This window comes from Mytilus galloprovincialis, chromosome 7, assembly GCF_965363235.1.
Source record: "Mytilus galloprovincialis chromosome 7, xbMytGall1.hap1.1, whole genome shotgun sequence".
NCBI lineage: Eukaryota > Metazoa > Mollusca > Bivalvia > Mytilida > Mytilidae > Mytilus > Mytilus galloprovincialis.
The window spans coordinates 95,607,957-95,624,511 of NC_134844.1; the positions used below are offsets into that span (position 1 = coordinate 95,607,957).

At 29.9% G+C, this 16,555-nt stretch overlaps 1 protein-coding gene across 2 annotated transcripts; it reads left to right on the forward strand.

Annotated features, from left to right (window-relative positions):
• The first annotated feature begins 91 nt into the window (after nt 1-91).
• On the forward strand, nt 92-13,761 carry LOC143084024 (phospholipid phosphatase 1-like). Of its 2 annotated transcripts, none has more exons than XM_076260436.1 (6): nt 92-199; nt 9,047-9,198; nt 9,828-10,123; nt 10,444-10,501; nt 11,317-11,493; nt 13,509-13,761. In XM_076260436.1, exons 1-6 carry the CDS (start codon nt 121-123, stop codon nt 13,620-13,622), a joined length of 876 nt encoding a protein of 291 aa, XP_076116551.1. In that variant the 5' UTR covers nt 92-120; the 3' UTR covers nt 13,623-13,761. The 2 variants fall into 2 exon arrangements, with proteins under 2 accessions (XP_076116551.1, XP_076116549.1); XM_076260434.1 differs by lacking the exon at nt 92-199 and adding an exon at nt 5,479-5,632.
• The last annotated feature ends 2,794 nt before the right edge of the window (nt 13,762-16,555 follow it).

Genomic DNA, 16,555 nt, shown 5'->3' on the forward strand with positions numbered 1-16,555 from the left:
AATTATGTAAAATAATGCTGATTATAATTTATAGAATGCAAACTTGTCCTGTGTGAATAAGTGACAGAAATATTTTGTGTGGCGAAAATACCCTTGAAATTTATTCCAACTTCCGGTAAAATGAAAACAGAATCGTTGTTGTCTTGTTCCAAAATAGACACTGTCTATTCTATCATCAATAGCTCTGTTATTGCATTAGGTATAACAATTTTAGCCTTATCTTTACGATTTCATAAGAGGTGTTTATTAAATAAAAGACCAGTTAAGAGGAACTCATGTTTTCATTGACACTGACCTGCTGACCACTCCTTACCTGGTGTTTACACACAAAATTATGAAGTTTATAGATATATTGTGTACTAATTTAATAATACAATTGACCACTCCCTTTCCAATACATAATTAAAATTAATTGAAATAGTGCTATTTACAAGGATTATCATATGTAAAAAAAAAGGACAAGGTTCACTGATGGCACAAAATAAACGTATTTACACTTTTGGTATTTAGCTGAATCTTGCCTCCGAATGACCTTAGATCTACTCCGAATCACCTTTTGACGTCAAGCAACAATCACTTTTAAATTATGACGTCAAATAATTTAAATTATGATGTCAAAGTTTACGGGAACCTGTGTGATTTTATGTAATGGCGGACAAATTTGCATACAAGTGTACATTTTGTAAATACGTCTATGGCCTAAAATATCAACTTTATCATAAAGCATCACAAAGGTCTCACTTTGGTTCGTAAATGGGTCTATTTCAAAAGTCTGAATGTTAAATATATCAGTTCTTTTTTTAAGAGTATATAATATTCTCCAAAGTAAGTCCATTTTCGACATTTTGTCCAAATATGATGATTTTATACATTTTTCAGACCTAAAAGCTTTAGAAACACATTGGCCGCAACCTACGATTCAAAATGTGTTGTAACCAAAAGATTCCAATTTTGATATTGATTTCATCAATATAAAAACTTTTTGGATCGTAGATGGCGGCCAATGTTAATTTTTGCCATAAACAATTAAAATTGTGTCCAAAAAGTACCAAAATTGACCTTTTAATACAAATTATGTTTATTTAAGGGGTCAAAACTCCATAAATTGTAAAGGAAAGTGCCAGAATTTTTTTTTTTTGTCTTAACAGTATTATCCCAAGTTATTCTATGTGAAATTTGTAACTTTTTGGCCTGATTTAAAAAACATAAAAAAATCAGGGCTAATTTTAACCCTTCGTGAACCTTCTCCTTTATATAATCGTTACATACATCAGTTGAGGGTTACGCTAAAGACCTGAAAGTGGACCTGAAAAGACCTGAAAATATACGACTAAAATTATTCAAGTTTTCACACCCCAACAATATTTTTCATATATTTATTTTAATTTTTATCATCATATTGAAATTTTTGTTTCACAAAATCAAAAGTTGAAAGATATCCACTGAATGTTAAAAAAGTTATTGAAGTTAGAATTAGTCCGACCATAGATTTTCAGGTCCCTTCAGGTCTTTTCATTTCTCTGTTCAAGTCCAACTTTTGGCATCAAAAACTTGTTTTTAATTTAAAACATTTTAATTTTAATGAAATAGGGATATTTACAATTAATAAAATTCCAATTTGAAGAAATTCCATCCAATGATAAAAAAGTTATTGCAATTTTAGTCGTATATTTTCAGGTCTTTTCAGGTCCACTTTCAGGTCTTTAGTGTACCCCATCAGTCAGGGGTAATACTTATTCAAGTAATTTTTATTTACTTGTAGAAGTAAAAAAAAATATACACACATTAGTAGATTTTTAGGATACTAATTATACTTCTTGAAATAAATAAAATTAACTTGTACAAGTGGTGCCCATGACTGTACATCATTACTTTGAGGCTTTAATGGTATTTCACATTGTTACTTTGAGGCTTTAATGACATGTCACATTGTTACTTTGAGGCTTTAATGACATGTCACATTGTTACTTTGAGGCTTTAATGACATGTCACATTGTTACTTTGAGGCTTTAATGGTATTTCACATTGTTACTTTGAGGCTTTAATGACATGTCACATTGTTACTTTAAGGCTTTAATGGTATTTCACATTGTTACTTTGAGGCTTTAATGATATGTCACATTGTTACTTTGAGGCTTTAATGACATGTCACATTGTTACTTTGAGGCTTTAATGACATGTCACATTGTTACTTTGAGGCTTTAATGACATGTCACATTGTTACTTTGAGGCTTTAATGACATGTCACATTGTTATTTTGAGGCTTTAATGGTATTTTACATTCATGACATTGTTATACTATTAGTTACAAAATGTATCTTACAAATGTCTTAAGCATGTTTAAAGTGTTAAATTCTGGATTTACCAATATTGACCATTGATAGTCACATGTAATAATTAGAACACATTTTTAAAAATTTTTGATTTACCAATTGATCATTGATGGTTACATGTAAAAATTAAAATACATTTTGTTAAATTCTAGATTTACCAAAATTGACCATCAATAGTCACATGTACTAATTACAGTCAGGGGTACTACTTGTACAATGTTGTACAAGTTAATTTTATTTACTTGAAGAAGTAAAAATAAATATACATATATAAGTAAATAAATATGTTTGAATAATCTCCCCTTAATTTTCTAAAAAAATTACTTGTATAAGTAAATTTTTCTTACAATCCCACAAAAATCCTCAAAGTTTTGGAATGTAAAATCATGCCTTTAATGATTTTTCCCAGGTTTGCTCAATTATTTTTATTAAAGTTCAATGTTTCATCTCAATAATTCAACAAAGAAACTAATTGAGCATTTTTTTTAGATCTTGTATATAATTGCTCCTTTGGGGCTTGTAAATGAGCAGTGTTAAGAAGATAACAGCCAAATGGGATTTTCATTGTCCATGAAATTACACTTAAATGATTAGTAAAGACATCTGCGAAGGTTACACAATTTAAAATTCTATTACAGCAAATAAATCTTAAGAATTCAAGCAAAGAAAAAAAAATTCTGAATGTCTAAGGGACATAACTAAGCCAATTTATTTTTACCTATACAAGTAAATAAAATTCACAAATTTACATAAATGTGTATATTTATTTTTACTTAGAACTTCAAGTAAATAACAATTACTTGAATAAGTTGTACCCCTGACTGAATTAGAATATTTTTTGTATGGAGAATAAAAAAGTCTGTAAGTCCCAATTTTTAGGTAAAGATTGCATGAAATGCAATCAAAACCTTATGGGACTGACTTGATATCTAAATCTTTCAAGGTTTATTTATCACTACTTTTTTGATACACAAAATATAGTGCATTGATCATAACATTCTATCCATGAACATTTCCAGAAATTTAACAATATAATATATTATATGCTCAGATATTCAAGGCACAAAACTAAAATTACATAACTTTTGCAAGGTGCAACTGGAATCTAATATCTGTTCTAAAAATATTAATGATGTCATTGATAAAGTCATCCTTAAAAAAAATTGGTGTTATCTTCCTTTTTCTAGAGTCAATGCTGATAAATCAACTACAACCAATGCAATATCTAATTCGACTTCTCACTGATAAATCGAAGCAATCTTTACCATTCAGTGCTTACAAGCACTTTGATTCTTTTTATTGGAGATATTCATATTTTTTATTTGATCTAAAATTTATTATGTAAAGTTCAAATACATAGTTCATACATGTAGGCCTGTCAACGTATATTTATTCCACATAACAGAAGTTTCTCTGGAAACTTTGTTATCATTGGGGGATCCAGAACTTTTCTTAAGGGGGGGGCCGCTCCAGTCATGCTTCAATGATTCCCTATATAATCAACCAAATTTTTCCCACGAAAGGGGGACCTGGGCCCCCCCTGGATCCGCCTATGGTTATAAACTATGTCATAATATCTGTATCTGTTGGATCCCTTTATTCTGTTAGGAACAAATATTGTAAAAATATTCATCCCAGTAGAAATAGTATTACAGTTTGTGTCTGGATGTCATCTGTTTACTTTTTAAAATCTTCTCTGAAACTAATATAATCATGCATTGTGTCATGATCATAATGATAACTGTAGTTTCAGAAATTATTGCGTGCATTTATTATTGCGATTTTGTCATTTTACATGTTTTAGACTTAAATGCGATTTTGATTTTTAAGATTTTCATCAAAATCCTGTTAATTTCATATAAAATATTTCAAAATGCGAGTTTAAATAATTGCATTTACAACTCTGTCGCATTTTTCGCAATAATAAAAACCTCGCAATAATTTCTGAATTCAAAGTATTGGCCAAATTTAATCAAGCTTTACCACAGTCATCAGTCACTGCGCAACATTCCAAGTGTCTCATTTACTCTCATATCGTAAGTTTCATGCTTGTGATAACTAATTATAAGCCTTGTTATTACAGCTTAGTTTGCCCTTAAAGCCTTGTCTCATTGATTTACCATGGTTGATCAAAATTGTATTAATGGAATTAGAAAAATAAGTTATCAAGGTAGTATATTAAGCTACTGCGCAAAGTTTTAAGAATTTATTCCAAGTGGTCATTAAAGATAAAATATTTATGATAAACTTAACTGATAAAAACATATTTTATTACAGATTAAGGAAAAAAGAGTAGACAACTCATGAAAGTGTCTGTAATAACACATGCATGTTATATTTCTTTGATAACTTATTTAAGTAATAGACCCTTGACTGTAAAAAGTAATCCAGTAATTATCTTTAATTAATGATTTTTTTTTTAGTGCTCAAATTTTGGATTCTTAATATTGAAGCTTTAAATAATTTAATTTTGGATGTAATGCATCTTCTGATTGGCTGACGTTATTTTGTTATCAGACCATAGACATAATTTAGTCATGTAACCGTGACCTCATCAACATTTTTTCAAGGTTTTCTACGATTTAAAATGGAATTTAGAATTAAATTAAAAGAAATGACTGTAATATTTTTTTCCTGTCTATTCCAAATAAATATGAGCGTTATTCAGTGTGCACCAAATTTTTTATGTTATTTCGAATAGACAGAAACAAAATTACAGTCATTCCTTAAATAAAAAACAACAAAAAAATTAAAATTTAGTTTTTATTAATGCTGAGCGGTAAAAAATAATTATGACTGCAGCAGAGCTGGATATATAAGTGGAATAAAAAAAAGACAACACGTTGGTACTTAATTATTTAGAAGGTTGATTAATATGTGGTACAGGTTTAAGTATTATTATTATGTCCCACCTACTTTGTATGACTGTCAAATGAGCCTAATTCTGAATAAGGAAATGATACAGGAAAGCTTTTAAGTTTGTGGTATGTATCTATTCAAGTGATCGTTCTTTCACAAATAATTATTAATCCAATATTTGTATTTTTAATAACAACACCACTTGTTTTGTATGTCAAAGGAAATTAAAAATATCCTGTTTACGATTAAGCCCTTTATTACATCGGAACTTCCTGTGAGGTCAGTGAATCTTGTACGATATTGTAAATGCTCCAAATCTGGTAAAATCAGCAGGATGTATTTTAATATAGAACTTGTCCCTCTTCTTCCCAGAACAGTGAAAAGAATTATGTGTGTTGATTTTTTTAAAGGAGTTGTAAATAGCTGTATTGCATTTTCTCGTAAGTTGAAATTTTCTCTTAAAATAAGTTTTACAATCAACATGATCAATGATTAACATGATTAACATGATTAAGAGAAATTTTTACACATAAATGCATAATATTATTTTATAATGTTGTATAACAGTTAGTATTCCCATTATGAATTGTTTTATATATGCCTTTAAAAATAATGATACAGTAACAAATTTTCGAAATTTTGGATAAAATAACCCCATAAGAATTGATACATGTATGTATTGTACCGTGTTGTACTGTACTGGGTGTATCGGCTATATAGATGATATATTTATAGATTATCGTTGATCATCTCAACAAGATTGATTTCCTCACTTGAGCTGGTACAGCAAAAGTGAGAAAAGCAGTCGAGTTGAGATGACCAATGATAATCTGTTTATCGCTATTTTACCTATGACGACGTTGTCAATTTCAATGTCAATTTCATTAGCAACGTCACTTGGCCTCCTTAGTTTCTAGCTATAATTTTTCCATCTCAAGTGAGAAGCATGATATGAAAATTATCACAAAAAAAGATCAATAGAAAAATGCACAAAATAGCGATAAATAAAGATAATGATAAATGTGCATCTGGCAAAATATGATATGTATTTGTTTACGATTTTCATGATGGACATGTATTATGTGTTTGAAATTTTGTAAAGGTGTTTAAATTCTAAAAATAGCTTTCTTGCATTTTCTGGATTACAAGTAAGAATTTAATAAATTAATTAAACAACTTTTTAAAAGGTAAAACTTTGTTTAATAAAAACTGCATATTGTTATTTGTTGTTCAAATATTTGGATTAAAAAAATAGATTTAACAACTTTTAAGATTTTTATTTTATGAATTAATACATGTAACAGGCTATTATTTGAACTTCGAATTATTTTTAATTATGGAATTTGCATAATTTCTTGTGCTTGAAATTTTTGATATATTCCATGTTTATTCAATATTACAATGTTTTGAGTGGTGCATAACACTTTCCATACAATGTATTTTGTATAGATAGTGTTGTGCGCGGCACAGTGCATTCTATTGAAAATGTGCTATCTTCTTCTTAATAGAAAGTGTTTTACGCAGCAGAGAACATTATAATACCAAAATAGCATGGAATTTATTAAAACTTTCAAGCACAAGAAATTATGCAAATTCCATAATTAAAAATAATTCTAAGTTCAAATAATAGACTGTTATGTATAACGTTCATTATCTTGCATGGATAATGCAATTTGACATGTTGGAGGCAGCCATCATAAAAGATTTTGTTCAAACTAAAAAATATCTAACTAAACTTGCACATCTGCAAATGTATTAAATGTTAAATTATTTCCTGTAAAACTAGTGTTTCTTCCGTTTACTTGACTACTGTTACTATAAATAGCATACAGAGTTTAATCATGTTAATAAGTAAATTCAGGGGCAGATCTAGAAATAGGAAACAGGAGAAAGAGGGGTTCTAACAGTATGTCCCCATTCGAATGCATTGATTGGCAAAAATATAAGGGTGGTAGCTCTTTTTTTCAAGTGACAATATTAATGTACATATGATGTATATTCTAAAATATTTGAAGCAGTTTTTCTATTAAGTGACAATATTACAGACTATGCGAAATACGTCGGACCGTCGGACAAATCCGGTGAATAATGGATCGGTCTGGTAAAATTTTGTTGAATTCCGGTCCGAATGTCCGGTGTTTTTTTTTATGGAACATTCTAGCAAAATTGCCAAACGATCTCAAATTCATTTTCATCTTTATTATTCACCACAGCGATGTTTGTTTTGTTCAACCGCTAGCTTTATGCCGAACATCGACAACCAGTAATGTGTAAATCCGGGTAAAAACATATCTGACTGTCAAAAACAACAATGGATGCCATCATTGGCACAACCGGAAATGTAAATAAAACCGGATCAGATTCTGGGAACGGATAAGGATAATTCCGGGTTTGCCGATTTAAATACAATAAATGAATAAAAATCCAAGCAGATCACAAAATTTAGCTATGAAATATAACCACAAGAATTGAAAACCAAAAGATATATGAAAAAGAAAGAAGAAACAGGAAATAATATTTTATACAGAAACTCTAAATTATGTTTAGTTCACAAACATTGTCAAAATCCAATAAAATGGGACATTACTCTTCACTGAAATGCATTCAAGCAATTGTGCACAACTTTCATAACAATATCCCCTCTTGTTACATCATTTTGTTTTAATTTTTGCATTTCGGGGAGGAGTAGGGCACAACAAAGTCATACATATGTTTGTTGTTTTTTGTCGGATAATATACAATTAGATGTAAAAAAAAATTGGTCTGGTAAAATTTCATTCGGTCTGGTAAAGCTAGGATGTTTACCAGACCGAATGTCCTGTAAAAATAAAATTCATTCGCATAGTCTGTATTAATGTACATATGATGTATATTCTAAAATATTTGAAGCAGTTTTTCTATTAAGTGACAACAAGCGTGACGCGTGATTGCCAATTTTTTGTAAGCGTGACACGTGAAAGTCAAATAATTGTGTCGTGAAAACGGGAAGTGAGGTCTAGCGGGACCTGGGAAATGACAAAAAATGAGAATTGCTTACGTATATAGTGTAAGCGGGATACGGGAATCTGACAAAACTGTAAGCGGGATCTGGGATCGGAACCCCCCAATGAGACCCCTTGTCATCAGGCATCGCAAACAATATTTGAATATGATTATTGTTAATTATTTTTACTGAAAATACATTTATTAATCCAAGAAAATCGTGTGGTCTATTTATTCTAATAAAATGAATAGTGGGGTACATGTAACAAGGGAATTCTAAATTCCACAATTGTATTTTATTTTATGGGTTAAATGGTCTAGATACAAAAAAGGGGAGGCTAAAACTTGTTTACACCAAAATTATATAATGATATAAAAATATATATAAAATCTCTTAAAAACTTTTGAGGTACAATAAGGTCATACTCTTTTTTGGCCAGTATAAATGTGAATTCTGTCTTAGAAAATTATGAATAGATCTATCCTGTAGCCAATAAAATTCATTAAGAAATAATTGAAGAGTGGGTTTTTGTGGGTACATATTTTTCATTGCCGTTAATTTCATGTATTTATTTCTAATTTACAATAACCATGATAACATGTCTTACCCTCTTTTTTTCCCCGAAAAATTTAGAATTAAATTTCTTTTAAATAAATAGGTTGAGTGGGGGGTAAAACATTTTTTTTTTTGGGGGGGGGGGTCAATACTCAACAGCTTATGCACAGTGTTAGTACTTATGAGTATGAAATGTCATTTGTCATGCTTGTCTCTCTTGTCATGCTTGTCTTGCTTGTAGCATTTAATTTGTCCTTATTTAAAACATTTAGAACTATTATAGAATTAATGTTGAGAATCTTTATTTTTTTTTCAGTTGGGTTGATCATATTATTGATAAACAGATTATGGGAACCATTCAAGCGAGGCTTCTTCTGTGATGATGATAGTATAAAGTACCCACATCATGACAGTACGATTCCCTCTCCTGTCCTGTATGGTGTTGGCTTCTCATTTAACATTATATCGGTAAGAACATGTATAAAGTACCCACACCATGACAGTACAATTCCTTCCCCTGTCCTGTATGACGTTGGCTTCTCATTTAACATTGTATCGTTAAGTACATGTATTAAGTACCCACACCATGATAGTACAATTCCTTCCCCTGTCCTGTATGAAGTTGACTTCACACTTAATATTTTATCGGTAAGTACATCCATAAAGCAATGTAAACTATGAGTACCAAATTTGATTTATTCTACAGTAGTTTCTTTGTCTTTGGACTAACACGTCTTATAATTCACTACCAACGAGGTAAATAATATGTTAAATTTCACTATTTAATCTTGTCAATAAATCTTTTTAAAATAAAAAATAATTTTGCTTTCACATTACACTTTGTACCTCAACTTTCCCGATTTGGACCAAGACCAGGATAAAATTGGTTACAGTATGACAAATAGACTGAAAATACTAATTTAAAAGTTTTTCAAATACTTTTTTAACACAATGTAAGTCAATGTTTTTCAGGAAACTGATGTGAACTCACAATTTATAAATATTAAAAAGTTTACATCTTGATTCAATATCACAGTTAAAACATTAGTGTCTTAATCATGTTGATAATGTACATGAACATTATCTTTTTATTTCAGTTCATTCTAATTGAAGCTGCATTATTAAGAAACAGTAAAAATAGCCGAACAAACAAGAAACCAGGACAGAACATTGCACAGACTTACTTCTGTATAGTATTCAATATTCTGTTACCATTTCTGTATGGAGCAGCTGTAGTGCAGTTAGTGACAGATATAGCTAAGTACTCGGTTGGAAGACTTCGGCCACATTTCCTAGCAGTTTGTCAACCAGATGTTACCAAGTTTAATTGCACAGACGGTTATATAACAGCTGATGTCTGCACGGGAGACATGGCACTCATCAAACATGCAAGGTAGGTTAAGGATAAATTACTTACAGAAAATTTACTGCAGGGCCATTTTATGATTTGATGTGTTCCTTTTATAATGTTTATTCTTTATTCAACAATTTCAGAAAACAGCCCAGAGAAAACAATCTTTGGGTCTTTAAGGCAGCAAGAAAATCTTGTACCTGAAGAGTGCTCCTTAATAACAATGCTTACTAGTCCCATCATTCCACACTCAACTCCACAACTTGTAAATTAACCAAAATTATATAAAAAAAAGCACATAAAAATATCAATGGCTAGAGCCTGTAATTCTTCAACTTTATATATACATGTTTATATTTCAGGGTGTCATTCCCGTCAGGACATGCATCTTTCTCCATGTATTCTATGTTATTTCTTGTGGTAAGTATTCCATAATATTTGTTTCTGAATGACCTAAGATTAAATTAATTATGTCAGCAAATGAGTTTTAATCATTTTTAAAAATGAACAAGTATTTTATTTTTGTTGCATAAAAATAGAACGGTAAAATTAATTGTACCAATAATTTGTCGCTTGATTTATACATTCTCTTTGAGTAGAGGTCACATGATTTATACATTCTCTTGGAGTAGAGGACACATGATTTATACATTCTCTTGGAGTAGAGGTCACATGATTTATACATTCTCTTGCAGAAGAGGTCACATGATATATACATTCTCTTGGAGTAGAGGTCACATGATTTATACATTCTCTTGGAGTAGAGGTCACATGATTTATACATTCTCTTGGAGTAGAGGTCACATGATCAATACAATTCCTTTTGTACATGTCAGCTGATTAGTACATTGTATACAAGTTTTGAGCTTTTTCTACATGTTCAAGGCCTGAAGATAAAAAATAGCAATGACAATGCTTCTTTTACTTTCATTTATGTAAAATCATATTGATGTGACAGTTTTGTTTAATAAATTAATATGTTTACCTCTTTTCTAATTCTTAACCTAAGGATCAGTGGTTTTTGTTTTATTTACCTTAGAGCACTAGGATGAACTGTTCTTGGGGTTAAGCCATAAAACTTTGCTCAGTGCTCGGAGCACAAAAATCATGATTGAAATATAAAATCCAGCAATTTGATTGGTTGATATTGGGGTATGAGTACAAAAAACTGACTCGAAAGTTTAATGACTTCAAGGCCTTATTTATAATATCTGTTTTTTTTAATTTACTTTCAGTTTTATTACCAAGCCAGATTAACCTGGAAGAATCTATTACTTCTAAGGCCATTACTTCAGTTGATCGTGTTTTGTCTAGCTTTTTACACAGGACTGTCCAGGATATACGATTATAAACATCATTGGAGTGACGTGCTAGCAGGAAACATTATTGGTGTCATTGTATCACTTATAACTGTGAGTACAAGTCATTTTAGGGTGTAATATTGATTTACTAGCAAGAAACATGATAGGTGTCATTTAGGAGATAACTGTATTGTATTTTAAGTTTTGATAAATGACAGGTGTAAGAAACATGAAAATGACCAGAGAAGATGATTTTGCCAAGCAATGTATTTGCTCATAGAACAGATAACCAAGACTCATAAAACAGTTTCATAACTTATATGCAAAGACATTATAAATTCATAAATATCTACATGTGAAAATTTAAATTATTTAGAATTTCAATACATTTTCGAACTTCCCCATTTAGCAAAAAACAAGGCAGTAAAAAATACCCATAAAAAGTTAACCAATTCAATGAAGGGTTTGGCCTTAGTGCTATCTAATTGAATAAAATAATATGATATTGGAATTTTAGAGGTGTTCTTTTAATAAATTAATAAGAGTTGTACACTAGTCGGCTTTAACTAAAAATTATTCAATCAATCCAGAATGTGAGGTCCCACCTTGGAGATAAAATAAGTATACCCACCTTGACCTGGTAATTCCAAGTACTAGGGAACAAAATCAATCCAGTAAAAACAAAACCATCGCATTAATCTATACCCGTTTAATTTTGGGTCTAACCAGAGCAATGTCCAAAAACACATTTTTCAATATCATTGACCAGTTCAAGACCTTAAATAAAACCTGTGAGGCCTAAATTAAAATATCGTTTGTTTGCCCTTTTCCGACCCTATGTTTTGAAACAGGGTAGGTAGGTAGGTAAAATATTTTATTTTTTTCCCCAAAAAAATAACTTGGCTCGGTATATTATTTGTCATGTGTAGGCAGGTAGGTAAAATATTTTATTTTACAGATACAAAATCTGCATAATGTCATTTTTTTGTCCGTTTGTTTTTGCAAATAAGTTTTCCGCTGGGACTATTAGTTTTGAAAAAAAAATATATAAGAGATAACTTTGTACTGGTAAGATAATGTCCGGGCAGACATATATTACTAGTAGAAAAAGTCCCTAGAGTGTTACAAATTTCGTGTGTGCCTTTTTTTCCTATAAAAATGCTATAAGACTTAAAACTCAATTGTCACGTATTTTGCATCACATTTATAAATGATCTGTATGGAAAACTTGGCGATTTTACTGCCAGATATTCTCCACTTTACAGGGTTTTGTCACTTTTGGTTCATGTCAGATATAAATAATTTAGCGGCATCGTTAACATAATCATTCTGATATGCGGATCACAAAAGGCCATCCCTACATAGAATACAACGTCCGTTTACAAATTAGTTTGTACACACGTAAATACTTTTGTATCAAACGAACATTTTTGTAAATGAACCCTGCTCTTTAAGTTTAAAGGTACAGAGTAACGTACTTCATATCATGATTTCAGAAAGCGTTCAACATCGATTTCAAACAAATGCTTTGAAACTTCAAATGCAAGTGTTCATGTCAAACGCTCAGGTGATACCAAACGGACTGGACCTTATACGTAAAGATAAAACCCGAGGATTCTGGTAAAAAAAGTTTTGAGCGGGAAATACAAATATAAGATTTTTGGTAGGAACGAAAAAATAAAATAAAATAAAATCTTGCTGGTAAATACAAATAAAAGATTTTCAGGCGGAACGAATTGATAGGGTCGGTCGGTAAAGGGCAAACAAACAATATTTTAATTTAAGCCTGATAATACAAAATTCTATTTCAGAGTAAGGCACAAACAATTCCGAAGATTGACGACCGTTACTCTAAAATATTCCTTCTAATAGCCATCGGTCTAAATATCGCTATCAAAATGAAACCCATCTCTTTATAACCTTTGTTACCGTACCTAAAATTTCTTTAAAAATCGGCAAAAAATAAGTTGTTTCAAGTCACAATACATGGATATTTATATTAAATCTTGTATTAAAACCTATAATCATGGTAATATCCCAAAATGTCGGTAATAGATGTATTAATTTTTTGTTTATGGAGATGTTGACCTGCGAGCTCACATATACATTTATTATTTATGTTGCAGGTGTTTACACTGACTGATCTATTTAAAGGAAGAAAATCCTCAGAGGAACAACAGACAGATAACAATGTAAAGTTAGAATCAATCCGGGTCAACAAACCTGTCACCAAATTGTAATCATAAAACCCTCCGACAAAGAACAGTCAGATAGAACCATTTGACTGTCACGAAGTTTTTATCTTCCCGTACACAAGAGTCAAGATATATAAATATGACAAACCTGTCACATAGTTTTAAGTGCCAGTCTGCCTAAGAATCAGGCAGTGGTGAAAACATGACCAAAAAAACCCATCCTATTTGACATTGATTTCAGTTCATAATATGTAGTTATGCACAAAAATAACATTCATTTCCATTTTCTGTTTTGGTAATAGAAGATACAATTTGGTTGAAATGCACTAGAAATTAACGAATAAGGGGAGATAACTCTGTAATTTGCTATCATTCTAACCAATTTTCCAACCAAGTTATTTGATATTACCAGACAAACACAAACGAAAGACTAATACTTTTTAACTCAAGATGATGATTAGTATTAAATAGCATGATTAGCTCAGTGGGTTTTTTCTAATAATGTTTTAATTTTTACCTAAATTGCCTGATTCTTACAAAGACTGGCACTTAATCAACACATAACAGACAGACAGAAATGTAAATCTAGAATCCCTTGTGATCACCTTTATAATTGTTAAACATTGTAATGTATCAATAGAATAGAGAAACGTATACTCTTATGAACGACGCCACTATTTGTTTTATATAAAATCACCTGTTATGTGCTTTTTCTAGTAGTCAAATCCCCAGTAGGCTACTCTTCAAATACTATATCATTATTCCTAATATACAATACATGTATTATATATATATAATTTGATTTGAGATGTAACACGTCTTCTGATTGGCTGACGTTATTTTGTTATGAGCCCATAGACATAATTTAGTCATGTGACCGTGACTTCATCAACGTTTTTCATGGGTTTCTACGGTTTAAAATGGAATTTAGAATTAAATTATAAGAAATGACTGTAATATTTTTTCTGTCTATTCGAAATAAAATAAAAAATGTGGTGCACACTGTTAAATAACCCGCTACACAGAAAAAATATTACAGTCATTCCTTAAGTAATATACAATGTACTGTAAATTCAGGTACTGTAAATTCAGAAATTATTGCGTGCATTTATTATTGCGATTTTCTCATTTTACACTTGAATGCGATTCTAATTTTTACGATTTTGAGAAAAGTCATGCTTAATTCAGTTAAAATATTACAAAATGCGAGTTTTAATTATTGCGTTTACAACTCAGTCGTATTATTCGCAATAATAAAAACCTCACATTAATTTCTGAATTTACAGTATATTTGCGAGGTTTTTATTAATGGGAATTAAGGAACTGGTTGAGTATGGCAATAAAAAGAACTAACATTGTTACATCTTATACAAAAATATGTATGCAGAATTTCCTCTAATTGCAGTAATGAATCTTGCATTTTTGTCCATTTCTAAAAATAATAATTTCTCAATTTTCAGTATTACAGGATCATATATCATGCTTGACTGCCATTCACTCTTCACCACCGATTTTTTAGCAAATGAAGTTTTATGTGCTATATGTATATTTTAATTATTCTTTACTGTTGTTAATGAATAGACCAATAATGGCCGACACTTTGTATAATACTCAGACTGATTTTTCTATAAATATTGATTTAATGTAGATCTATCATGATTATGAATTGTTTTAATGTAGATCTATCATGATTATGAATTGTTTTAATGTAGATCTATCATGATTATGAATTGTTTTAATGTAGATCTATCATGATTATGAATTGTTTTAATGTAGATCTATCATGATTATGAATCGTTAAAGTTGACATTTTCGCTTTCCTTTAAATGGAACATTTAATCATAATTCTAAAACAAGGTATATATAGTTTTGATTGATATTATAATCTCAAAGATTTGTATGGAATATTATTAAAAGATTTGTATGGAATATTATTAAAAGATTAGTATGAAATATTATTAAAAGATTATGTAAATTAAAGGCTACATCATGGTTATTTCATGGCTGTCAGACCATCAAATCTACAAGAAAAAATAATTTACCGCCAAATTTGTTCAATGGCTAATATCTCAAAAATAAGGACACAGAACAAAAAACTTTTTTCTGATAATGAAGTTCTGTTATTTTTGTACAATGTACAGTGTACTATCATTATATTTAAGTCTTCTAAAAATCTTGTTATTTAATACAATGTTCTACCAATTAATTACAGTCTTTAATCATATTCCACCTTACAATAATTTGAATAACATATATAAAACGCTTGTTTTTTCTGATATTTAAGTTCCGTTATTTTTGTACCATCATTATATATAAGTCTTTTAAAAATCTTGTTCTTTTTGTATTTATTAGTTACTATCAATTTATATCATTAAAAGCTTGTGAATAACTGAGAAGCAAACATCCTTTATGTAGTATTTTTTTATTATTCCCCTTTATCTCTTGTACATGTAGTGTCTTTTGTCATTTGGATAAGTTCTCACTGACTAACACCTCACATGCTAATTGCTTTCATTCATTGGAACAAATTAAAATCTGAATATCTATAAATACATTTTTATGTCTTATTACATTGATAATATCTCAAAAAACTATAATTTTAACAGTTGTAATTTTGTATTTTCAATATTTTTAATTGTTTTGTTTTGAATTAACAATATTTATTATTTTTTGGAAAATATTCCGCTTAACTTTCATGACTTTAGTTTGATACATAATGGGTAAGGGATTCTATATGTCAATAGATGATTTATTATGTTCAATTCAGAAATTATTAGTAAAAATTATGTGAATGGGACTGTACTGTGAATTCATTATTATTCGTTGGATACCAATTTTCGTGGATTTCGTGGGTACCGGGAAACCATGAATTTAAATATTCAACGAATTGCAAATTTTCTAAAGGAATATATGCATTCTTTGTGGAAACCACGAAATTAAATACCCACGAATATGCAAGTTTCCCTCAAACCAGGAAA